Raw genomic sequence first — 25,778 nt, 5'->3', positions numbered from 1 at the left:
TAAAAAAAAGAGGCCAACAAGCTGGAAAGACATGCTTGAAATGCCCGCTTCTGATTCTCATTGTAAAAATTCACACACTGCAGACTGCCTTAACACCCAAACACACGTATGCCTTTATATCTCGAGAACATGAACTTAAAACGGGGAATGTTTATTAACCAACTGAGAGCAAATGATCATAATCACCCAGGAATAAACCAACAAATGTTTTTTTTAATCACCAAAAACATCACGCTTTATAATTTTCTCATAAACTCTCAGTAGAAGCTCTCACTCATGTAACATAGCTTAAAAATATAGGTGGTGACTGCTGCTCATATATACGCGATTAGATTTACAGATCTCTATTTCATAAAAAAGACCCAGTCGAATGTGAAGAAGCACTCACAGAGTGCAAACAGAAAATGTAAACTCTCCACGCTTTCTGCTGTGAAGACTAAAGATTTTGGGTTTTTAAGGGGCAGGCTCTCAAAAACCTTTCATTGTCTTCATTGTCTTTCATGTCCTTGGTAGGTGCACATTGTCAAATCACAGTTCCTGAAGAGTGTGCTTTGAATATCACAGGAAGGGCAACAGTGCATCCACAGGACCTTCTCGACCAGTGTCAGTGAAACTCATTTCTGCTCGAGAAACCTTTATATCCACTTGATTTATAAAAAACAACAACAAAAGCATGAAAACAAAAAAAACTCATAATAGTTCTTTTGTTCAGTGGTCCTCATTATACCATTGTGCAGACTGTGTTTAAGTTGGGGTCAAATCGGACAGCTTTGGTCTCCCCTGATTTAGCACTGGTGTTGTACATGGGGTTCTCAAAAGCAGCCTGCCCATTGTTGTTCTCGTGGACTGAGCAGCCTGTGTACTGGGTTTTAGGAGTAGTCCTTCAAAACAAAAGAATACAGGTAATTAGTGGCATGCAGGACAATGCTTATTTAACTACAATTTTATACAAAAAAAGAGAGTTGTGCTTGATTTATGCTTGCTTCTAAGCAGTGTTTGGATGGCTGGGTTCCATTCAATGGGTAAACATAGGCACACAAATGCACACTCGCCTCCACAGTACAAAGCACATTTCCAAAAAAGATTAGAAGATTTTGTAAAATGCAATAAAAAAAATCTGCGATTTGCCTAGACATTTTTTTATACTTTCAAAAATACATAGAAAAAGCTGAAACATTTGACACGTTTGTAAAAAAAAAAAAAAAAAAAGTCTAAATATAAGCACAAAATATGCATTAAAAGTAGAATCTGTGATTAGTTTACTCTCTTGAACCTTTATTAAACTGACAAAAGTCCAAAAGTAAAGATGTCCAATGTTTTCACTAACTTCATTGAATTTTGTAAATATAAAGAAATGAAGAATGTGATGCCTGCAGTACACTCAAAAAAAGTTTAAACAGAGGCATGTTTACCACTGTGTTACATCACCCTGTCAGTTTGGGAACTGAGAACACAAACTGTTGCAGTTTTGCAAGTGGAATTTTGATCTATTCGTGCTTTATATAAGACTTTAGCTCCTCAACAGTCCCTGGTTGTTGATGTCTGATTCTCTCCATGATGCCCCAAGCATTTTCAATAGGAGACAGCTCTGGACCACAAGCAGGACCCGCACATGAACTCTGTGTCTGTGAAGCATCACTACTGTAGTGCATATGTCTTTTATAGGTCACTTTAAAATACCAATATACACTTCTGCTTCAATGGTTCATACACATATGCAAGTCACCTAAGCTGTGGAGACTGATGCACCCCCATGTAATGACAAAACGTGAAACTTGAATATTTTATATAAATCTTTTATTTTTATTTGTGCCCCTATTCCAGCTTTTTTTTTTAAAGTATGATGCAGGTATCAAAGGCATCAAATTCTAAATTAGTTTATGCAGTATTTACAAAATACACTTAAGTTGGTCAGCCAAAACATCAAAAGCAATTCTTCACCAAAGTGAAGAAAAGTGAAGAAAAAGAGAACATGCATACTCCACCCAGAAAGGACTCAGATCACTCCACTTGGGATTCCTGGGAACACAGAAACTTTTGGCTGTGAAGCAACAGTGCTATCCACTGAGCCACTGTGCACTGAGCACCGTTTGCTACATTTTATCAAATAACCAAACCTTTTCAGAAATGGGGTATAACTATGCTGATCTAAGTCAATGAATAATTATCTTTAAGGTTGATGTACCAAACCATACAACACCATATTATGACAAAAAAGTTCCCCACCAGTGATGAAATATTTATGTATGTCAAATAAGTTCCCCACCAACTGGTTTAACAGAGTGAAGTCCAAACATTTGTATAGATCTTTTCACAGTGAACATTGTCTCTAAGCAAATTTACTGAAATTTAAAAAGCCCCTAATGAGCAAGCCTAGGGTTGTATCGTGTATTTGCCATACGTCTACCATGACAGCTGTTGGCTTTTGCAGCTTTCACTGATAACAGTGTGGATGGTCCTTTTTGTCTTTGTTATGGAGAACTCAATGTCCTTCAGTCCATCTTAGATAAGATTGGGCCAGAGAACTGTTTCTCCGTAGAATTGATGTCTGGCTTTCTCAGGTTGCAATTACTAATGCAGTGGTGGATTGTGTTAAATGATAACAGTTTTCTAAAGTACTCCTGAACCCATGTGGTTATATTTATCGCAGTAACATCCTTGAATCTTTTAATAATATTCTTTAAGGTAAATGGTGAAATTATTTGCAATCCAACATTAAGAAATGATTGACATTTCTGTCATGTTTGTCAGTTAAAGATTCAAGAGAATTAACAAATCACAGATTCTTCATTTTACTGCATTTCACAAATTGTTCCAAAATTTCATGAAATTGGGTTTGTAATTAGTCTTTGTAATCAGAAAATGTTTACACAAATAACTGTATTTAACTAAAAAATATAATATAGTAGCTTCTTTGTGCTTTTCTGGCATAATATTGGACTCCTTATAAGGACAAGGTGCAGCAAGTCAATAGTTATTCTAGCTATTAACCTGATCAATATAATAATAATAAAAAAACCTTCGGTTCTAAAATAAATGACATTTGCAGTCACCAGATTTTAATTAATCAGTTATGGAAGATTTTGAACTGACACATTTGAGAGTGCCTGTCACCTACCACTCTCTAGGTTTCTCAAGGTTATTTATTTACTGAATACTTACCGCTGTTTGTAGAGGTAAAATCCGAAGCCTGCAAAAATCAAGGCAAAAAAAGGCACAAGGATTGCTATGGCCACAGAGCTACTGTTCGTACCATGGGGTGGATTTGACAAGTTATTACTCTCAGACATGTTCAAACCTGTGGGAGGTGAAACAGAAAAAAGGATCAGAATACTCTTCAAGGTTTTTTCACACAGTCAACCACAGTACAAAACTTTCACCACTAAACTAAAGGAGGCATAATAATAGATAGGTATTGTTGTTGTTTCACTGTGTTGCAAATACATTTTCTTCCAAACAGCAACTTTTCAAAAGAAGGAAAAAGCTTTTGTGCCATCTAGTGTTATTTCTTAATTATCACAAAGCTTCAGGGTGTTTAGTTCCCCCCAATGTTAAAAACCAATACACATCAGTACAGCATTTGATTTTGCTGCTCCCTGTCTACAAACCTTAATATAGGGTAATGAAAGTAAAGGGTGTGTTTCTATTTACTGCTGAGTAAAATTACAGAAATGTGGCTTATGAACAACAGCATTAAATACCTGCATTAAAAATGTTATACTATTACACTACATTTTTAAAAAGCCATCATTAAAACATTGCTTACTACCCTACCTTGTCACTTTGCTATGAAATTTACAGACTGGAACCATTTTTTAATTTAAATTATTATTCCAGTGCTAGAACAATTATAAAAACACCAGCAATGTTAGGTTTAAAAAGTTGAAAATGAAGTACATTAACATGATATAAACTACAGATTTGTTCTTTTAAATAATGAACTATTGATTAGGGCTGAAAACAGCAATAAAAGAAATCATAAATGTATGCTTCATTACCTAGCCTTTGTAGGCCAAACTGTCCATAGTCTTTACCCTGTATAAAGCCTTGAAAGACATACGTGGCACCATCGGGTTCTGGAGAGACCTGTTTGATTTGAGGTAAAAAAGCAAAAGTGTGACATTTACCGGAACTTGTTGACAGTAATGATCTGTTAATCTGCTTGTATAATATAAGTATAAAATATAAAGAAATATAAAAACAGTACTACAGAAATAACAGTTCATTAGTTGATAAAATAGCCAAAAAATTGTGGACACTCCTTCCATAGCTGTGTAATACCAGTACTATAACCAAGCATACTAAAATGCAGTCTTTATATACACACAATGAGTAGTACTGAGAACTTATTACTTAATACAAGTCAGTTTCTGTTCTAATAGGGCTGCCCTGATAAATAAATACTGTTGTTATGAGGTGAAAACACCTAGCACCAACAGTTCAGCCATAAAGTACACCAGTGGTTCTCAATCAAGGGGCCTTAGTGAGCTTATAGTGGGGTCCATTGCATTCAACTGAGAGGAGTAAAAATAACCACACTTGATGGGACAGGAAAATCAATAGGCTATTGGCATATGGGAGATGGTGGGTCTTCGAGAATAAACACATTTTTGATTTGCCCATAATACAAGTTTACCAGACAGTGGTTACAAAGGATTTTGATTCCCACCACCAGTTTACCAGAAGTAAACCCACTGCATGAACCAAAATCAGAAAACACCAAAATATTCATCAACATCTTGAATTTATCAAATTTCAAGAACACAGTACCTTTTGTCATCCTTGCTAAAATAAAAGGTTGAGAACCACTGTAGATCACAAGAGTTGTGTTTATGCAATGAGCCTTTTACCTGATTTGCCCTATGTTGCAAAACTTACTACTGATTTTCAAGCTTCCTCTGTTGCATAGATCTGTCGAGCTGATTAACAACCATTTGTTATGAGGTTTATAGATTATAAATGTCAGTATGACAATGCCCGCATAAACAAAGCAAAATGTCCAAAAGCCAGAATTTGTGAGGATAGACTTCAATGGCCTGAAAAAAAATGTGAGCATAACCCCATTCACACCTTTAAAAAAAAAACTTTTTTAAAGACCTCATTACTAATTAATTGGTTGGCTGGAAGTAAATATCTGCAGTTATGTTCCAAAATGTAATGAAAAGTCTTTACAGAAGAGTAAATGTGATGTTTATGTGATGTATGTGCCACTAACATTGTAAAGGCAATACATCTTACTATATAAAACAGTTCTTAACATGTATTATAGTTTCATTTCAGGCAAGTAATGTATAGTGCATGTGCATGGTAATGCTGTGCTCTTACAAAACCATCCAGTGACCACTGTTCCTCTTTCAACCTGCTCAACGTAGTAGTCGAAGATGCTTGTACATCATATACGAGCAGCATCAACCTTGCTTCCTGGCTCTTATAGACACCTGTGTGCAGGAGAAAAACAAAGCCATAAAATCCCCAAGACACTGCAGCGGTATCTATATTGCTACATCTTTTTTTTTCCTGCAACTGGCATTATCCACTGCTTTCCACCCACTCCAGCAATAAAGTAGACGCTGAAAATGGCAAATGAACTCATACGGATCTGCTCAACAATCTTCGCCACATTAAAGGCAATAATTCATACAATTGTAGTCTATTGTTTTTTTTTTTTCAAGGCTGAGCAAGCACTACTTAGGTATTTGCTTCAACACATGACTTTTTCTCAGTCCATTTAGCTCCAGGTAAATACATTTAGAGATACAGTCAAGTTTACAGCTGAGTTTCGAACATGGATCTCAGGGGTGCAGGGTTAGCATAATGGACCACCCAAATACTATTACATAATTATTTAAATAGAATTCTTATTATTTGATAATAATATACTACTGCTAGTTGTTTCTTTGTTTCCATTAATTATAATTAATTAATTTATACATTTTAAATGAATATGATTAATTACATTAAATAATAGTGCTGGGCTGACTGCACCTGTTAAAAAGGTCTAGAAGAAAACCCAATCCTCATATTCTGTTAGAAAATTTGCCTGGATGGTCCGAGTTAATCAAGTACCACCAAAAACAAACAAAGGTGGAAACGAGTTAAGAAAACTTGCTAGACATCCCACTACGAAAACAAATGGTATTAGAATAGACTGACTTTATTGTGATTTTCAGGCTTCGTACAATATGTTTGTGGTAATTTGTGCCCATTCAGTTAAAAGAGCATTTGTATGATTGGGCACTGATATTGGACAAGAAAGTGTTTGTAGCCTAGATGGTAAGGTACTGGAGTAGTAATTAAAAGGTTGCTGGTTCAAGCCCTATCACTGCCAGGTTGCCACTGTTGGGCCCTTGAGCAATGCCCTTAACCCTCAAGTGCCTAGACAACATACTGTCACAGTAGTTTGGATAAAAAAGCGACTGCTAAATGCTGAAAATGTAAATGTAGTTGATGTTTTAGTTCATTACAAAGCTGTTCAGTGGGGCTGAGGTCAGGGCTCTGTTGCAGGTCACTGAAGTTTCTTTAAACCAAGCTTTATGTCTTTCTAGACCTTGGTTTGTGCACAAGGGCACAGTCATGCTGGAACAAGAAAGAGCCTTCCCTAAACTGTTGCATCAAAGATCCTTTATATAATTTATATTTATTACACCTGTTAGCAATTGTTGTGGCTGAAATACATTAATTTAATAGTTGGAAGGGGTGTCCCAATACTTCTTCCATATAGTGTATTAAATCATATGGTTATATTCTTAAAAATAATGTTTTCTAAAATAGCAGGAATATTTCATTTAAAGACAGCAGAAAAACACATTTAACTCTTGGGCTGGAGGATTTAAACTGGGTCCTTAAACTGGGAAGCCAACATGCACTGCTTTATGGAAATAAACAACTGCAACTGAACTGGATTATGTGCATTTCTAGTGCTATAAAACAAAAGTGAAACAATCTTTTTGACTTATTTTAATAAGTCATTAACAATTGCCTATTACGTCACTCCACGTCACTCAAACATGGAGCCAATCATTTGTAAAGAATTCAAAAAGGGGGGCAATTGCAAATTAATAAGCAGCCAAATTTTTAAGAAAACAAAGTATCAAATAAAAAACACAAAAACATCAGCAGCTTGAAACAGAGAAAGTAGATAAGAAAAGGGATAGTTCAGAAATGAGAACTGGATGTCACAATATGACAGGCTATCGTGGCTGTCGGTGACAAGACCAGCCCTCAGGAAACAGGAAAGACAAGAAACTTTTCCAAACTGCCAGTTCCGGCAATGTATGAGTGGAACTTCTACCACACCAATTTCCTGCATACAGAGGCAAATCCAGCTTAAGTAAAGGCATATCTTGCCGTCTCTGGGGCAGTTCGCTCTTCCAGTGCAGTTCACTTGTAAGGCACAAGCCGTGACACCATGCTAATTCCCAGGAATCAACAGAAAGCTGACAACCCTCATCAGCGACACACCGAACCAGAACTAGTGGTCTGGCACAACAGCCTCAGAGAAATGCAGATGTGCTAATAAAGGATCTCTGAATTCTGATATGTCCATATAAAGAAATCTTTCCACCTGAAACAACTTAATGCTTATGAGGTACAGGTGACTGGTAATCAAGAGATAATAACAAATGAACCACCGTGCCACATCTGCCAGCCAAGCTAGGCAAAGCAGAGGGATACAAGGTGCAGAAGATTTAACATGCTTCTGCACCACCTGTGCCCCAGCAGCAAACAGCTGGACAGTTTATATGTGTACAAGCTGTGTAATATGCAAGAGACCAGTCTTATTTACAGTTGATTCCAAAGTATTCTAACTCCTTGTCTTTTTGCACACTTTATTGTGTTGTAGATGTGATCAGTTTGCGTGCACTCTGGAGAAAGTTTTACTTCAAGGTTGTTTCTGTATTTGGCTTCATTCATCCGGCCCTCAATACTTACCAGTCTGATGTGATATGTAGTGTGATGTGTAGTGCCAGTTTTAGACAAAGAATTACATTTTCATTTCATTAGATCAGTGAATTGTTTACAGGCCATTTGACAATCTCCAAGTAGGCTCTTATATGCCTTTTACTCAACTGTGGCTTGTGCCACTTTGCCGTAAAGGTCGGATTTATACAGTGCTGCAGAGATAGTTGTCCATCCAAAAGATACTCCCATCTCGACACAGGATTTTTGTAACTCTTTTAGAGTGACAGTTGAGCTCATTTTTAAGTCGCTGACCAAAGCCTTTCTTGAGTTCTAGAACCAGCTCATGGACAAATTATGCAAACAGGATGCACCTGACCACAATTTAGAGTGCCACAGCACAGGGTCTGAAAAAGGTCTTTTGTGAATAAGAGATTTAATATTTATAAAGGTTTTTGCTAAACATGTTTTCACTTTATCTTTATGGGTGATGAAGTGTAGATTTCTGGGTAAAATGGCAGTGATATCCATTCAAAATTAAGTCCACAATACAATAATGTTTGCAAAAAGTCAAGGTATCTAAATATTGTGTAAATGCACTGTATATGTTCCTTAACTGAATGTTATGTTGCAGTGTATTAAAGTTGCTAAATCAATAAACTTGCTCTGCCTACATAAACCCGCAACAGCACTGGTAAACACTTACCTGAAAGTAGCAGCTCCATGTTGCTACTGGTTAATGTGACGTTAACTCTACCCGTGGATGTATTAAAGCTTGCGATACTCAGAGTCATTGGTTGCTTCCTCCCCCTGTAGTTATATGAGCCTTTCCATATGTAGTTTGGAGCAAATACATCATCTGGGACTAAAAGGTCAAACAGGAAGAAGCATACAAAATGATTAATGCATAAAAACACATCAGCAAAACGAAGAATCATTTTGGAAAGTACATACAAATCAGTAAAGCAAATTAAAAATCACATACCTCTTTTAATAATTCCTTAATAACAAACAAAGGGTACAATAATGTTTAAAGCTGCCCTTTCCAAAGTTTCCCAAAACAGGCAATTTTAAACCATTAACAATGATCTATGAAGACTTATGAATTATTGAATATGCTATCTATTTTTAATGCTCAAAAAACTAAAAGAGGCATAAAAACATCTGTCTTCTACCATTATTAGCACATCCAGTATTTAATAATATGCATGATTTCGCAATTTCAAAATACTGGTACTTTAAAAACAGCAGACTGGATAGCATCCAATTAAGCTTGGATTTGTCATAGTTTAAAATCATTTTTATTTATGGCATTTGAAGATTGTATATCTGGAAAAACAAGAGCCCAAAAAAGCCTTTTGGCAGCATCCCAACAACCTACTTTCGTACTAAAGAAATGTCATACAGTTAGTATAGACGGCAACATTTAAACACACTATAGAATACACATTGTGGAGTTTGGGACATAGCTCTTTGTTTAATCCATTAGACAAATTAGCAGTCTGGTTGGTTAACTGCCTAAAGCCTAGCTCAAATTTGTCACAGGTCAAATTATTGTCATTAACTTACTTCTTTTATACAGCTATTTGTTTAATATCAGTAAATATGATAACATATATCATATTAGCTGCTATTTTATGTGGGTACAATGATAAGCAGATGACTAGCTGACAATAGCTAAACCAGCTTGTCACAACTTGTCACCAACTGGATTTCAGTAACAGAGCCCTAAATATTTATTTTAAGCATTTTATTAAATTGTAGCCAAGCATATTAAAACACCAAGAAACCAACATATTAAACATGTCACAAGTAATATAGGATTTATTGTCACATGTAGAAAGTTCTGGAGCTTCTGAAACAAAACTACAGTCAGCAAATAACAAGCTGCTTATTATACCAAAACAAAATGCTGCAGCATGTTCAGTTTTTGATTGAACATGGTTTTTCCTTTAAGATTATTCCTCTAAATTATTTAAAATGAATTTTATTCATTAGACAAAAGTGCAAAAAGGATGTACGTATACAGAGGGAATTAAAAATAATCGTCAGCATGTTTGTTTCTTTATCAGCACTGGCTAAAACACATACATGTTAGATGCTGCATCTAATGAGGGTCAGAAAGAAATTGAGGATGATTATCTCACTGCTCCAAAAGAGTCTGAGTAGCCTGCCTACCAAGTCTGTTTAGTGTCAAACAAACCGAAATGGTTGTCCCACTTTCTAGCTGCCTCATCACTGAGAGTAAAGTAAAGCAAGACTGAGATACTGGTAAGCTGAGAAGTCAAAATACTGCAACATTTAGCTTGTAGTTTACTATTAATGATGCAAATAATATCTTTATAATAACTTACCATTTAACTTGGGATTTGGTGTTCCAGTGACTGGCTTTATGGGCTTCTCTGATAGCTTGGAGCCAGCTAAAATGTGTAAAAAATAAACGTTGAGATGTTTTTCAGGCTTATAAACACACAGCTGGATAGTACTGGCAATGCCCCAAAAGTCTGTTCTTATTACATGAAATGAACATTATGTAGCAGTGACTTTTGTTCCTTGTACCTTTTTTAAAATAGGAATTTGTCAAATGACTGCAGGAGGCACAGAGGACACTGCCAGTACATCAAGCACCACAACAAACTATATACAAAGACCTCCTCCTACCTACACAGGAAAATAAAAAAAACAAGAGGCTAATAAATAAATGGACCTAGAGAAGAACAGGGTAGCACTTTGTGAACTGTGTTCTTTTTTTTCTAACTGTCTTTCACATCTGTTTGTGTATGCTAATTATGAGAAAACCTGGGGAGTGCAGCTGTGTGCCCACACAGTAGTGAAGCCTGGACGGCATGCAGCCACCGAGAGAAAATCACAGCATGCTACAGATACCACTTGCATCAGACCTCTTTATCATGCCAAATAATTCTACGTTTTTGTCATGTGCATGGCATGTGCAAACCGCATACACAATATCTGTACAACACACCAATTACTGAAAGATCAAAATGTCTCCACTTATCTCTGGGGCATTTGTGAAGCTAAATAAAAGCTGAAAACAGCACACTATGTACCTCAGCTTTTAATTTGTCTAGCTGAAATAGACTGTTTATACTAAGTTTGGGTGTGTTTCAAATAAAATAATTTTTGTATTTTCTTTAAGAGAGACATTATCAGTCACAACAACAAAGCTAAATTAATTAATTAATGCATTTATTCACTGTCTGTTTTACCACTGTTTTTTTCTTATTCAGGTTCCTGGGAATTGAACCCAGTACTTTTTTGCTGTGAGGCGACAGTGCTACACCCATCAAGTCACCGTGCCACCCACAAAGATAAATTGTTAAACAATTTTAAATAATTTAAATTTATTTAAATGTAACCATCTCAAAGTAATTTACATGATTTTTAAACAATATTATTATTGTCATATATTATTGTGTCTTTTATTTTAATAATAAAAACAGTAAAATTTAAAGTTCATGGTTAAATAAACAGATACATATAAATAATATAAAATAGCATTTTAAAAATGTTACGTAAGCTTAAAAACGGGAGGTAAAAATACTTATATAAATGACTAATAAAATTTTTCACTCAGACAGTGTAACAAAAGATAATAGAAAGAAAATTATTAATGGCTTACTGATTATGATTTATATTACAGCGCTGCTGTTATATTAAATCTACAGTGGTTTTTGACCTATTTTGAGTCCCAGTAACTATAAATATATATTTGCATGAATGCATATTAAGTAATTTCTAAGTCAAGATAACATTATGTAAACCAATAGTTGAGGTCAAAAGATTACTTACACCTAATTACTTAATGTACTGTAACTATGTAGAGGCCTGATTCATGTGCAGTATAACAAATCAAATCATAATTATTGCCTAATCCATACTGCAATGATGGATATTGTGTAGTATGCAGTAAAACCTTTGGTTTTATGTGTTTTCACTAATGTAGAATATGGTAAATTAATAGAAAAGTTACTTTGATTAATGGTGCAGGACATAAAGTTCCATTACTTTATAGGCAGATGTCATGGTACTAGTTCCCTGGTACTTTATGCATAAGTCAAACCATTACTGGATGGGGTGACTGTAGTACACATGTTGATAAAGTAGATACGGGCAACATGAAGACCTGAGTGACTGATACATGCTACTGAACCTGGTATGGACCAACAGCAGGACTACTGTGGCTAAATTTGCAGATACTGTTAGTAATGGAACACTGGACATTGTAGCAACAGAAAAAGCTTGCCTAGTCTAATAAATGTATTTTACTCCTATGTGGATGGCCAGGCATGTGTGGTCACTACCCACTGAAGAAATAGCACTAGGTTACACTGCTATCGTAATGCTACTGCTACTGTAGGCAAATTCACCTGCAATGACAGCTATTGAAGATAACGTACTGGTACTGAAAACCACAGGACACCTTTTGTTCTTGTGCAGATCATGTCATGAGGGTCAGAACTGTATTGACAGAATCTTAGGAGGGTGTTTAAAATGTTTTGACCTATTAGTGTATCTGCCAGTAATGCCGTGAAACATTCTGTGCTCCTTGTACTTCACTGTTTTTTGTGTCTGGGATTTTTCCAATGGTTTTTACAGCATGTATATGTCTTATAGCATATTAGTTTTATTTTGGTCTGCATACAGTATAATGCATAAAAAACTAATTTATTTAGACTTATCCACAAAAGCCATTTAACCAATAAACAAGATTGAGAAGATGGTATTAGAAAGACTAAATGTATATTGTTTCAGATTTAGGGCGGAATGGTGGCTCAGTGGGTAGCATTGTTGCCTCACAGCAGGAAGGTCCTGGGTTCAATTCCCGGGTCCTTTCTGTGTGGAGTTTGCATGCTCTCCCTGTGTCTGTGTGGGGTTCCTCTGGCCCCTGGGAGCTTTGGTTTCCTCCCACAGTCCAAAGACATGCAGTCAGGTTATTTGGAGATGCCCTAGGTATGTGTGTATGTGTGTGTGTGTGTGTGTGTTCATCCTGTAATGGACTGGTGACCTATACAGGGTGTTTCCTACATTCTCCAAGTGACTTAATGTGACCCTAAACAGAATAAAGCAGGGTAAAACCTAAAAAAAAATAAATGAATGTTTTAGATTTTATACCTCGACACACAGGCATCTTCCCTGTCCATGTGCCATCAGACCGACAGACTCGATGCTCTGAACCTCCAGACAGATAAAAGCCAGTCTGACAGGTATAAATGAGTGTGTAGCCATAACCGGGCAGGTCCATCCCTATGACTTCTACATGGGGAGGGCTCTCGGGCTGCTTACAATTATGAGCTATGGGTAAAACAGAAACACATACAGACATAAATATACAAAAACATAGAAAGACAAATAGTTAAAAAAGGACAGAACATAATATAGGGGAAAAGATTTAATACAAGTAAAGATTTCCACATGTTCTTTGAGAAACATTTGTTCAGTTTCAGACAGGGTGACACTTTTGTGCAATTTTCAATCTCCTCAGCACTTGCTACCTGGAGCCAATCAATTTTCCGCCTATCCTGCTCTCTCTCCCATCACTTGTAACTCTGAAGTTGCTTAAAGCCTTGCAGACACTTGTGTACTGGCACACTATTCAGAGAGGATATGTAGCTTTACCTGTCACTGCACAGGCAGATCAAAAGTCAGTCAGTACTTAGTCATTCTGGGTAGGAACAACAGCAGTATCATGCCATGATCAGACGTAACCTGGATTCGGTTTTATCTATGTGTACTAGCGATGCTAAACATAGGAATTAAAAAAAGACATCTACAGTGAACTGGTAAAGTTGATGCCCACAAGGGTTCTGGGGACCTGATTTTTCATAATTACGTATTCTTAAGTTACTGTTTTTGATTAGTTTAGTATGTTCTCTGGGTACTTCGATTTTCTTTCACATCCCAAAAAACATTCAGATGGTAAACTAACTACTTTAAATTGCCCATGGGTGTGTGTGAGAATGTGTAATGAACTGTGATGGACTGCCTGAATGTCTAACAAGCATTTTTAAGTGTAATGAATTAATTAATTAAATTAATTGATGAATATTAACATCTAATTACTGAGTTAAGATGAAAAAGCAATTCTGTAAATGCTTTAAAATGACAAGCTCTTGCAATACTTATAAAATTTGGACTGAATCATAGCTCATCATAGCTCTCAGCTTGGTTAACCTAAGAAAACCATTCCATTTGTTTCTTTTTTTGTTGCCATATTCTATTGTTGATTGTAGCTCATTGTCTTTAGGTGATTGGTTCCTTCTACATGACTAGAGGCTTTCCAGGACATAGGTTTGCAAAGCACCCCAAACCATGATACTCATTGTTAGTCCAGGCGTCTGCATGTTTTTTTTCTAGCTTGGACTGTAAATTAATCAGTGTGTTTAATGAAGACATGAAGAGTTTTTTTATAATTAGTAGTTAGAATGTGCTTGTCTATAATTCAGACTGATGAAAATCAGAGCACCATTTGGGCAGAAATCAAACTGTTGCTGTAGGCAGTGACGCTAAACTAGAGCGCAACAATTTTCAATGAGGTTAAAGACAAAGGGAAATAAACATGATTACTAAACATGAAACTAAATTACAGTATGCAACTATGAATATAACTGTGATTATTATGAGAGACAAAATGGCATCATTACACATAAATACACAAAGGTGATTTAATCAAAGAACAAGATAATCACATACAATTAAAATGATCCAAACTTGGCTCTCCCCTACAGCTACCCAATTTCTCAATCTCCTAATTTTCTATAACAATGACAGTACACTGGGGGAGTGACATACAAAACAAAATATAATTAGATTCTGAAATGGTTTGGCTGAATGGTAATCTGCCTTGTAAATTGGAAGGTAGCAGTTTCCCTTCTCTAGACCTCAAGCTGTTTTAATAGTGTTGATTTTAAAGCTTGTTCTAACAAGTAAATGTGTTCAGCTTTGTATCTTAACATAGTCAATCTGATGCTGCAACTCCAACAATCTGATGCTGCTGTCTTATAAAATCTGCTGGACACTAATGGCATAATTACCGTATGCTAAGATTGCTGTGTTGGGCAAGCCACACCAAGCCAGCTGCCTAAAAATGCAGTTAAATAAACTACAAAGAATGCAGTAGTGAGTTTGTTTATTTATCTAAAACAAGCCCTTTGTCGTAATTAGTGTATAGCATGGAGCCTTTTCTGGGACAACTGGGTGTGAAATGGGAATGCCAGTTTATTTCAGGGCATCAATGGCATTTATGTACCAATCAGTGATTTAGAGTGTCCAATTCAACTACTGATATGTTTTGGGAGGTGTAGGGAAAAGAAGAGTACCAGAAAAACATGTACAAAGGAAAACAAAATCCATACACATAGTAAAAAGGCAGGGATTAAACCAGAACCCTGTAGCTGTGGGACACCTGCTATGACACTGTGAAAAAACATAGTTATTATTAGATTTTTAAAAAAACTTAAGCAGTAGCAGTATGGGCAAGAACAAAGCCTCCAAAGCCCTTATATAAACAAGGTCTGTTACATTAATTTCTACGCATCCATTCATATGTCACCTCTTTTTCTGTTGACTATTCCAATTTCATAAAATTTGTACATCCAGTGCCTGCTATAATTGGTCGTAGGGAGCCAAACTACCTGGATCTGAATAACCAGAATTACCACTGGCGCTTACATTCATTATATCCATTTACTTCGACCTCAGAGTATCTTAAAGAAAAAAAAAATCATTATTTTGTTCTTCCTTAGGTCACAGTCAGAGAGACCCAAGTAAGTCAAGTGTGTAGGAACAAAATTACACGATGGATTAAAAGTATACAGTATACAGTACAAACTAATACAACTTTTTCTACTAAAAAAGCTGCTTGACTTTAAAAGTTGCAACACAACTGCATTGCTGCTGTAAACTTGTGTTGAACTAATAGCTAGGAGCAAAACTTCTGACTTACATGGCAACATTGACATAAAATGTATTTTCTAGACTGGGAAAATTGTCATGAAGTGGTACTCGCTCATTACAAGTGAAAGTGGGTTTAATTACTAACTAAAGTCAAATCCTACATGGAACCAAGCCAGTCAAGAATCATACAAATCCTACAAAATCACGTCCTAGAACATCTGTGAATATTTAAAAAGCACAGAAAACTGTTCCAACATTTTACTTAAACAAAACAAACACGTGAGTCTAGCAAATAAACTTCTATGTCAATTTTTTGGTATGGCATAATCCAATTTAAGGTACAGACAAACAGAATTTTTATATAACCCAAGACACCCACTGTGATAAAAATGCAGAAAATTATTTTCCTATCAGTATCACTTTCTCAGAGCGCCTGCAAAGATATACTTTATTAGTAAAAATTATAAAGCTTTGATTCTGCAGCAAACAAGCACATTAAAATTAATTGAGTTGAAGTTTTATAAGTTAATGCATTTAATTTTCTATCATCGTTGCACCATAGTTAAATATATAGTAACTATATTATTAAATACATTTATATTTTAGTGTCAAATACATTCATATTTTAAAATATAATCCAAAATGGGCAACAATTAAAAGTATTCATAAAATCAGAAGCCACATGAAAACAGACAAAAGTGGTACGCACGGATACACTCTGGCTTGGTTCCACTCCAGGTGAGGTCAGCCTGGCAGATTCTAGTCGTTGAGCCCTGCAGCAAGTTCCCTGGCTGGCACTGGAAGGCCACCATGCTCCCAACCTGTAGAGTAGTATACCAAAGCAACATCACTCTACAACATCACTCTTGTTTTTGTAAGGAGAAGAAACAGGGGTAATTTTGAAGCAGTTTATTTTTTATTGTTTAGCTGTTGTTCATGCTGCTTTTACTCATCCAGTAACACCTCTTAAGTGACTGCTGTTTTTTCTTACCTTTTATGTCATTACTCATACAGCATAAAATTTGTTAATGCTTATAAATTCAAAATGAATAAGTTTCATGATAAATGAGTGTTTCCTTACACTAATTTTCTTTCACAATATTTTTTACTCCTGCCTGCAACGGCTGGAAGAACAGTCATTGTCAACTACACAATCACCCTTTGTAAATCACCCAGAACCAGCTACCTAACAATGTTATCTACTAAACTGCATATGCAGATTAGTTTTCTTTATTGGGATTCCCTGAGCTGAACTTTTAATTCTGATTTACTGATTATAGAGATCATTTGAAAAGCTCATCAAGTGACTGCTAATGTTTGTGCTTCTTGTTGTGTTTTTAAAAGTGCACGCTGCCGCTGATATTAACTAGACTGACAGCACCATGTGAGTGAATTATTAATGTGTCAGAGTGACACATGGGCTAGGCACATTAATTGATTAACACATTCTTCCTGCAGATGAACACGGTTGATGTGCCATAGGAATTGGCGCTTATCTGAAGGGTACAATATCTCCTGCACTCCAATATCATTAAGCAGCGTCTAGTAAAAGGGCGTCACTGAAATGATTTATGAGGCAGGAAAGCCTGATATTTTGCTGTTCTTTGAAGCCTCACCATGACTTGGCTTCTACATTACATTAAGGGTTGAATTCTTAATGCTGCTGGAACTTGAAAATGCTTAAATCCATATAGGCTCTCTCTCTTCCTCTATTTTTCATTATAAATGCATACTTTATTAGTTAAAGTAATTAATTTGTCTGATTTTTCCAGCCACAAAGCACAGTCGGTTTCTCCTTCTTTTAACAAATACAAACCCCATTTTGTAAAAGGATAGGACCTTTATTAAATGCATTAAAAAGAAAAATCTGTGATGTGTTAATTATTTTGAAACTGCGTTTAACCAGCATAAGTATATAGAAAAGATCTAGATTGTTTTTAGTGACCAACTTAATTGCATTTTGTAAATAGAAACACTTTTAGAATTTGATGCCTGCAATAAACTTAAACACTTGAGAGAGGCATGTTTACCACTGTGTTACATCATCTTTCTTAGTGATTACACTTTTTAATTATATGGGAACTGAGTATACTAACTGTTGCAGTTTTGCAAGTGTAATTGTTCCCCATTCTTGCTTAAAACAAGACCTCAGCTGCTCATCCTGTGATTCTCCCCCTCATGATGTGGCACACATTTTCAATCGATCTGGACTGCAGGTAGGACTTACAGACACTGTCTGGCATTGTCTTGCTAAAATAACCATGGACTTCCCAGGAAAAGAAGTCACCTTGATGGCAATATATGTCTCAGCACATTGTATCTTTTCTCATGGGCACTGAAGCACCTCCAATGCTGCACTGCTCAATTCATTTGGGTGTGGGGCACATAAACCAAAGATTCACATTGTACCTTCACTCACTGGCACTGATGCACCTCTATACCATGACAGCTGTTGACTTTCACTGATAACAGTGTGGATGGTCCTTTTTAACTTTTGCATTTCCTGAGGCAGTGGTGGACTGTTTCGCAAAAAAATATCACAGCAGCAGTTTTTCATGCAACACCTTCCAAGGGCTTTGTTTATTTATTTATTAGGATTTTAACGTCATGTTTTACTCACTTTGGTTACATTCATGACAAAAACAGTAGTTACTCATTACACAAGATTAATCAGTCCACAAGTTTAATTTCAAACACAGTCATGGACAATTTTGTATCTCCAATTCACCTCACTTGCATGTCTTTGGACTGTGGGAGGAAACCGGAGCTCCTGGAGGAAACCCACACAGACACAGGGAGAACATGCAAAATCCACTCAGAAAGAACCTGGACCGCTCCACCTGGGGATCAAACCCAGAACTTTCTTGCTGTGATGCGTCAGTGCTACCCACTGAGCCACCATGCCACTCCCGTTCTAAGGGCGTACAAGGGTATCCAACCTTGCTCTTTACAAACCAAATTACCCGAATCTTTGCTAATCATGTAGGTCTTACGCCATTTACCAAACATAATATTGTGCCATATCATGAAATAATCTTAGATCAATTTTATCTTATGTTACAAAAGGGGTGATCCATGATTTTTTATATTTGCATGCAAAGACTGAGCCTTTAGAAGAGCCTTATTTCATACCAAGTCATAATACCCCACCCCTCATTAACTTTTTACTCTTATTTACCCAGTTCTAACTTTTGTTAAATGTGTGCTACAAGCATTAATCCAAATTAGTTTTTTTTTCAGCCAAAACATTAAAAGTCTGTTCTTTGTAGTTTGGACAATTGAACAAAAGTTCAAGAGAATTTACAATCTGAACATTTTCTAGACTTTCACACATTTTGTTGTTTTAAAGTGTTTGATCATTTAGGTTTTATTAATGCCCAGATCAAAACACCACCTGACATTTTTCTTTAACAGTTGGCTTTGTTTAGGACCTGAGACAGTTGCAATTAAGTTTTTGCTATTGGTGTGCCATGCCCAAACAGCATTTTATATTTTGGCCAAAATGAACACAGTTGTGTCATCTACCCAAAGAATATATTCATGTCTTTGGTACAGGTTATATTTATATGTTTATTTCTGACTTATAACAAAATTAAATGTAGTTTACATTCAAATAACCAAAATAGCTGTTTACAAAAAATAAAGTTTATTTGTTTATACTTACCATTCAAAAGGCTTCCTTTGAATAATAAGTATAGGCTTCCCTAATGCTACAGGCATGTTTTGCAATCAAAGTTTACAGTGTTTTACAACAGTAATTTTTGCTCTAAATATTTAAAATATATTATCATTTAGTCTAGCATTACATTATCAATGACATTCACAGTCAAGTAAATAAAATTATGTCATTTACTATGAGCAGTGGACTGATTCTGAGTTTGAAAAATTTCTGTAATGTGCATTAAGTTTAGACTTCAGGAATCTTAAAATGTTAAACCTTTTGTATTTTGTATGCATGATTCAAAGAAACTGTATTTAAATTTTGTGACCAACTAGGGTAGCCCAGATGAAACAGTCTTGCTTACAGACCCATTTCTGTGCTCGTTACAGACATGAAATGAAACAATGTTTGTGTTTCCAGCTGTGCCTTCGCTGTGGGCACCCAGCCTTCATCACACCCACAGATACAAAGCCTTATGATCATGGGTCATGTAACAAATCATACAGTAATAGCCAGAAACAAAAAAGATAATCATCAGTGCAAACAAATAAGAATCACTTTCATAAAATGCCATAAACATGGACACTAATGACCTCTAAATGATAATAATTACTTTATTCCCCATTTTTGTCTTACAATTTTCAACCAGTTTAAGTGTACCACATAATACAACAGCTCGTAATTGGCGAGGGTGTAGTTGCTAACTGATGCCAATTTTTTTTAATGAAAACAGGCTACTGTTTATTGCTGATATGTGGTATGTTTGTTTTTACCACAGAAGCTGTATAAACTTAAATCACATACTCCAAACTACTGCCATTGAAAATAGTAATGACACCAATAGTGGTTTACTAATGTGTCAAACAGGCCTATTTTGCTGTTTGAGAAGTGGCTAGAGAGCGTCCTCATATGCTTCCTTCAACATCATCAAGTGCAACATCTGCCGAGTGATTCTGCAGATCCAAATGCTGGAAAAAGGTTGCTAACTGACCCTTTTGTTTAGCTAAATGACCCTGTGAGCTAGGCCAGAGTGGATAATGTTGCTCTGATCGATAGGACATACTGTAAAGCTATCCCTTTCCCCCAGATTCCAGGGCTAATTATATTCTTCTGATGTCTTCACATTTCTACAGAACTATTTTAAGCTCATTTAAATGCAAACAGATCTGTATTAGTTATCTTACCACAACAGCAGGTTTTAATGTACTTCAAAAGAGCTTACCTTGAAGCCAAAGGTGCGGTTCATAGAGCCATAGCGCGGTGTCCCAGGGTTCTCACAGCTGGTACGGGTTGGTTCTGAAAAGAACATCAGAGGCATAAGCACAGCATAATAAGAAATAGTATTTATATACATGCTGCACAGCTTTTCCCCTGGTTTCACCTGCTGTGCCAAGATTTGCTTTATTGTGATGGTTACAGAGAGGGTGTTTAAGCCAGTACTATTACATTGCTGGAAGAAAATGAAGGAAGCCCCAGCAGGGGGCAGTGTTGGTGCAGTGGTGGGGATGCTAAACACCAGCTGCGCTGCTCAGTTCATTGGGATGTGGAGCACATCCACAAGCTGAGGCAGAAACCAAAGAGTCAATGCAGCCGTGCAAATACCAGATCAGCCTGGACGCCTTATGCAACCGGGCTCTAGTGAAAACCTTCCGATTACAAAATCAGTACCTGTGACAAAGCAGTTATGTAAAAGGAAGCAGGTGTTAAGAACGTCAATGATGGCTGTAACTGAACCAGGTCGGGTATTAGTTAAGACATAAGGTGGTATGTATACAGCAGCACACACACAGCCTCAAATATCTGCACATACATACAATATTCTGATCTACTTCTGCACTATAAAAATTAGATCTGACAGTGTAGCCCTTTTTGAAGGAAAGCAGACTCACAGATGATGAGGAACTAGTCAGTATGGAGATTTTTTATTACCATCCATGCAACAGTTCTTACTGCTGCTTGCCAATGGGGTGTGCACTTGCTTTCTAAGTCTGAGAGAACGTTTGAGCATGGGTTTACATTAAATAAAAAGCTCAGCATGAGCCTCTTTAGTGAAGTGGTAGGAGTGTCATTTTTACCATGTTATAAACAGGTACTCCAAAACACTACACTAAAGACATAATCATGATTAGATCTGTTACTAATTAGATGCACCAAGTGGCATCAGGCTGTGTTATTGTAATGCATTAAACTGCCTAGAGGCTTTATCTAAATACAGAGATCTTATAATTTAGACCCCTGCCAGCTATTTATCTCTTCTCAGTAACCCTCCATCCAAGCTTCTACCAATTATTTAATTACTTACTCAGTATAGAACAATTATTGATGTGCTAATTGATATCAGGAGACTGCCATCTTAAGGGAAATATAAGCAAGCGGTTATGATTAGATAATTGTTGCTATTTGAAGGGGCATGTGTTAGCTATTGATGATAAAATAAGGCTGATAAAAGTGCCCCAAGCACTGAATAGCAATTATGTATTCCCCCAACTAACTAGACACAAAAATAAAACAACCAGCCAAAACAGGAACTCGTGGACCTCAGGTTGTAGTTACAGTTGAAGTCTATCTTTCTCTTAAGATAGAGAAGACTATAACAGTAGCGCAAATAAAAGTAAAATATATCAGTACCAGCAAACCAGTACAAAGAGTACAATGTAACTCAACCAGCCGTGCATTAAACCGCACAGGCTTCCTGAGCGTTTACTTTGAGATTTTCTGGTAAAAGGTCAAAAAAAGTCTACTAGAAATTTTAGGCTATACCCTACAGCTTTGTCCAGTTATGTAATATGACCACTGCTTTTCTGCTAAAGCACAATTATGAAACCTGTCAGTCTCAACATTTTACATTTAGAGCATCAACCACTGAAAAACATATTACTTTAAAAAGACAAAGCAAATCTATTTTGCACTGGTTTAAGCTATAAATAGACCAACTGTCTTTTGAAAAACTCATTACAACAAGTACACATTAGTAATCACATTATTCAGTTTAGAGCAATGGTGATCCAGATCTTTAGAACAAACACTGGATACAAGGTGGGTTTACAACACAAGTGTGGTGCTAGTTCACCTTAGGTCAGTATGCCTACACATACAGTAAAATAATACTAACTACATTCACACCTTTGGACAATTTAGAGAAGCCAACTTGATTTTACTATTACTTAATAAAGAAAACGAAGATTGCTCAATAGGGCAGCACAGTGACCCGCTGGGTAGCGCTGTTGCCTCATAGCAAGAAGGGCCAGGGATTGATTCTGGACGACCAGGGACTTTTCTGTATGGAGTTCTCCCTGTGTCCATGTAGGTTTCCTCTTGGAGCTCTGGTATCCTTTCACAAAACCAAAGACATGTGACTTGCCAAACTGGCTACCAAAAGTGTAAATGTGTGTGTGTCTGCCCTGTAATGGACTAGTGACCTGTCCTGGGTGTTTCCTGCTTTTTGCCAAATTAAATCAGACCCACAACGACCCTGACCAGAATAAAGTGCTGGTAAAACAGACAATAAGTGAACTAACATTGCTCAGCACTGGGAACTAAAAGAGGTTAACCCAGTGACAGTGATGTCACAGCTGACCATTTCTTTAAAAGGAGCAGTCTGACTCAAAGGATGAGTCATGCCTGCTTTTGCTAAATATTTGTCTTTCACGGCTAAATAATTCATTTCATTTCCCTTTACCTCACTTCTCCAGTGCCTGAAAAAAACTATTGAGTGTCAGAGCCTGTAGTGTTGGCTGTGGAGGGGTGAGATTCTAGGCATCTGTGCCTCTGAGGCATTTTTTACTACCCCAAGCCATTTTATATCTGAGCTTGTTTCCTCTCTCATCTCCTCTCTATTTCATTGACGAGAATCAGTGATTGCTTTGCTCTTTTAAACAACAGTCTGATCAATAAAGAATAGCAGCTGTTTGGGGCAGTGCTAAACCCAGCTTGCCAAGGTGGTCAGAAAGCATTGATCATTGGGTGGTGTTGTTATCGCAAAACACTTTAGTGCTCGTTTCTAAGTGATAAAAAAAACCCAGGACCCAGACAACATAGAATTAAAATAATAAGACTTACCTGCAAAGTAACTGTCAAGCACAAAAGAAACTCTTTATGCTCATGGTCAAACTCAAGACCTTGATGTCTAAACGGCATGTGTATAAATGTTTAAACTTGAAAATAGCCACAAAATACTGCAAACTGATAGACTAATGTATTCATTCATTTCAAGACAGTGCTGGCCCTGCTGGTACTGAACTACTGATCTCAAGGTCAGGGATTCAATACTAACCACTGCATCTGTTGGACCCTTGGGCAAGACCACTCGGTTGCTTGTTATAAATCCTGTGAATCAATTCAAAGTGGCTTTCTATAAAAACATCTGCAAAATATACATTTAGTTAAGGTCAAACATTTACCCTATACATGTAAAACATGTATTATATGTCAGTTCTAGAATTCCAATCATTTCTGCAATGGTTCTGAATTACAGGAACACATTACCAGGTAGTCAAATGCCATGCAGGAAACATGGCAGCTTTAAAACCACAGTGATGTAATGCTTGCTTGACTGCAGATAGTGTCACCCAAGTTCCAGCAGCTTCTAAATCACGGCTCACCTGTTTTTGGTAAAGCCAAAGGAAGGGATTTTCTTGAACCTAAATATTACATTATAGTATTGGATTTGTTTATTTTATGAGTTGTACTTAGGCCTGTTAATAAAAATTAATGAATGAGTACACATTGCATGAAATTAAAGAATAGCAGAAATATATACAGTACATACACACACACCAATCAACTATAACATTAAAACCACCTCCTTGTTTCTACACTCACTGTCCATTTTAAGCACTTTGTAGTTCTACAATTACTGACTGTAGTCCATCTGTTTCTCTACATGCTTTGTTAGCCTCCTTTTATGCTGTTCTTCAATGGTCAGGACCCCCATAGGACCACTAAAAAGTAGGTATTATTTGGGTGGTGGATCATTCTCAGCACTGCAGTGACACTGACATGGTGGTGGTGTGTTAGTGTGTGTTGTGCTGGTATGAGTGGATAACACACAGCAGCGCTGATTAGTTTTTAAACACCTCACTGTCACTGCTGGACTGAGAATAGTCCACTTACCAAAAGTATATCCAGCCAACATCACCCCGTGGGCAGCGTCCTGTGACCACTGATGAAGGTCTTGAAGATGACCAACTTAAACAGCAGCAACATGTCTGTAAATTATTTGTTTTTTTATTGAATTTTTTTATGTTTACCAATTTATTTCATGCCTCATTTACTCAAAATTTTGTCATAACAGCCAATTCTGCAAGCCTAATGTAACAATAACTATGCTGCTGCCTTTTTAAAAATACTTTAGCATTAAATAAAACATATGGAAATGAAAAACATTGATTTTAGTTTTCACATTAAAAGTAACGTCTTTTCAATGTTGTCATAAGTATATATACTTAGTGGTTATTACATAGTATAAGTTACTAATAAGTTAGCAATTGTAGCATATGTTTATATAACAGACTTTAATGTGATTTTAATACAGAAACAACAACACTACATGCTGAGAAAATACAGCTTTCTTTATTTTACAGCTTTTGAGACATTGCTACAAGCTTTTTTTTCTTTTCCTACAGAAATTTCCCTCTTTTACCCTTAATGGCCTGTTCTTACACATGCTGGCTAAGTTACTGTAAACTCTTTTAAATGTTGTCATAAGTATATCTTTTTATTAAATTACCTGCACCGCTCCAGCCAACTATGAATTTATTACTCTCAGGTTGACCTTGCAAATAAGTCATCTTTATTTGGTATCTTTATTTGGTATGTCAGAAAACTGGGGCCTAAATTTAAAGCCTTAAAAGAGCTGTTTTGTCCATGCTCCTTTTGCAAGCATCCTTAAATGAAAAGCTTTAACTTAACAAGCTTTACGTATTTATATGTAGAAATGTTTTAAGTGTCACTAATTGATACAATTTGTTCCACTGCGTAAAATCCTAAATTGCTACAGAGGCATTCAATTGATTTTATATTCTAAGCAATGTTTTTGTTTACTGCATCAAGAGGATCATAATTTAACTTTATGGTCATTAAAGCAGTTTCCAGCTGGGCATGAGAAGCTGAAAACACTGTCTGATTTATTCAAAGTGCCCTACTAAAACATGTTAGAAATAATGCTGTACCTGTAAAAATATGTGCAGCACTGTACAATCATCAATTCTGTTCAGGCTTTCCTAGTTACTTAAAATGATCAAATATAACATTATAATAAGGATCCATATATTTGTGTTTTGTATCAGTTACCGAGACAATTGCT

The 25,778-nt window shown here is 36.3% G+C and overlaps 1 protein-coding gene across 1 annotated transcript in view; it reads right to left on the bottom strand.

Moving 5' to 3' along the window:
* Positions 1-239: 239 nt before the first annotated feature.
* The window catches only part of csmd3b (CUB and Sushi multiple domains 3b), a 538,328-nt gene continuing 512,789 nt past the window's right edge, over positions 240-25,778 (bottom strand). The window contains exons 62-70 of the mRNA XM_063013213.1: positions 20,697-20,770; positions 16,523-16,634; positions 13,033-13,212; positions 10,254-10,319; positions 8,606-8,764; positions 5,326-5,438; positions 3,999-4,086; positions 3,163-3,298; positions 240-881 (exon numbers count right to left, since the gene is read on the bottom strand). Coding sequence (XP_062869283.1) covers positions 722-881; positions 3,163-3,298; positions 3,999-4,086; positions 5,326-5,438; positions 8,606-8,764; positions 10,254-10,319; positions 13,033-13,212; positions 16,523-16,634; positions 20,697-20,770 — 1,088 coding nt within the window. The 3' untranslated portion in view covers positions 240-721. The remainder of the gene's footprint in view (positions 882-3,162; positions 3,299-3,998; positions 4,087-5,325; positions 5,439-8,605; positions 8,765-10,253; positions 10,320-13,032; positions 13,213-16,522; positions 16,635-20,696; positions 20,771-25,778) is intronic.

The sequence above is a fragment of the Trichomycterus rosablanca genome, chromosome 2, assembly GCF_030014385.1.
Source record: "Trichomycterus rosablanca isolate fTriRos1 chromosome 2, fTriRos1.hap1, whole genome shotgun sequence".
NCBI lineage: Eukaryota > Metazoa > Chordata > Actinopteri > Siluriformes > Trichomycteridae > Trichomycterus > Trichomycterus rosablanca.
Note: the sequence above shows the minus strand (reverse complement) of the source record. Positions and strands in the feature narration are given on the sequence as shown.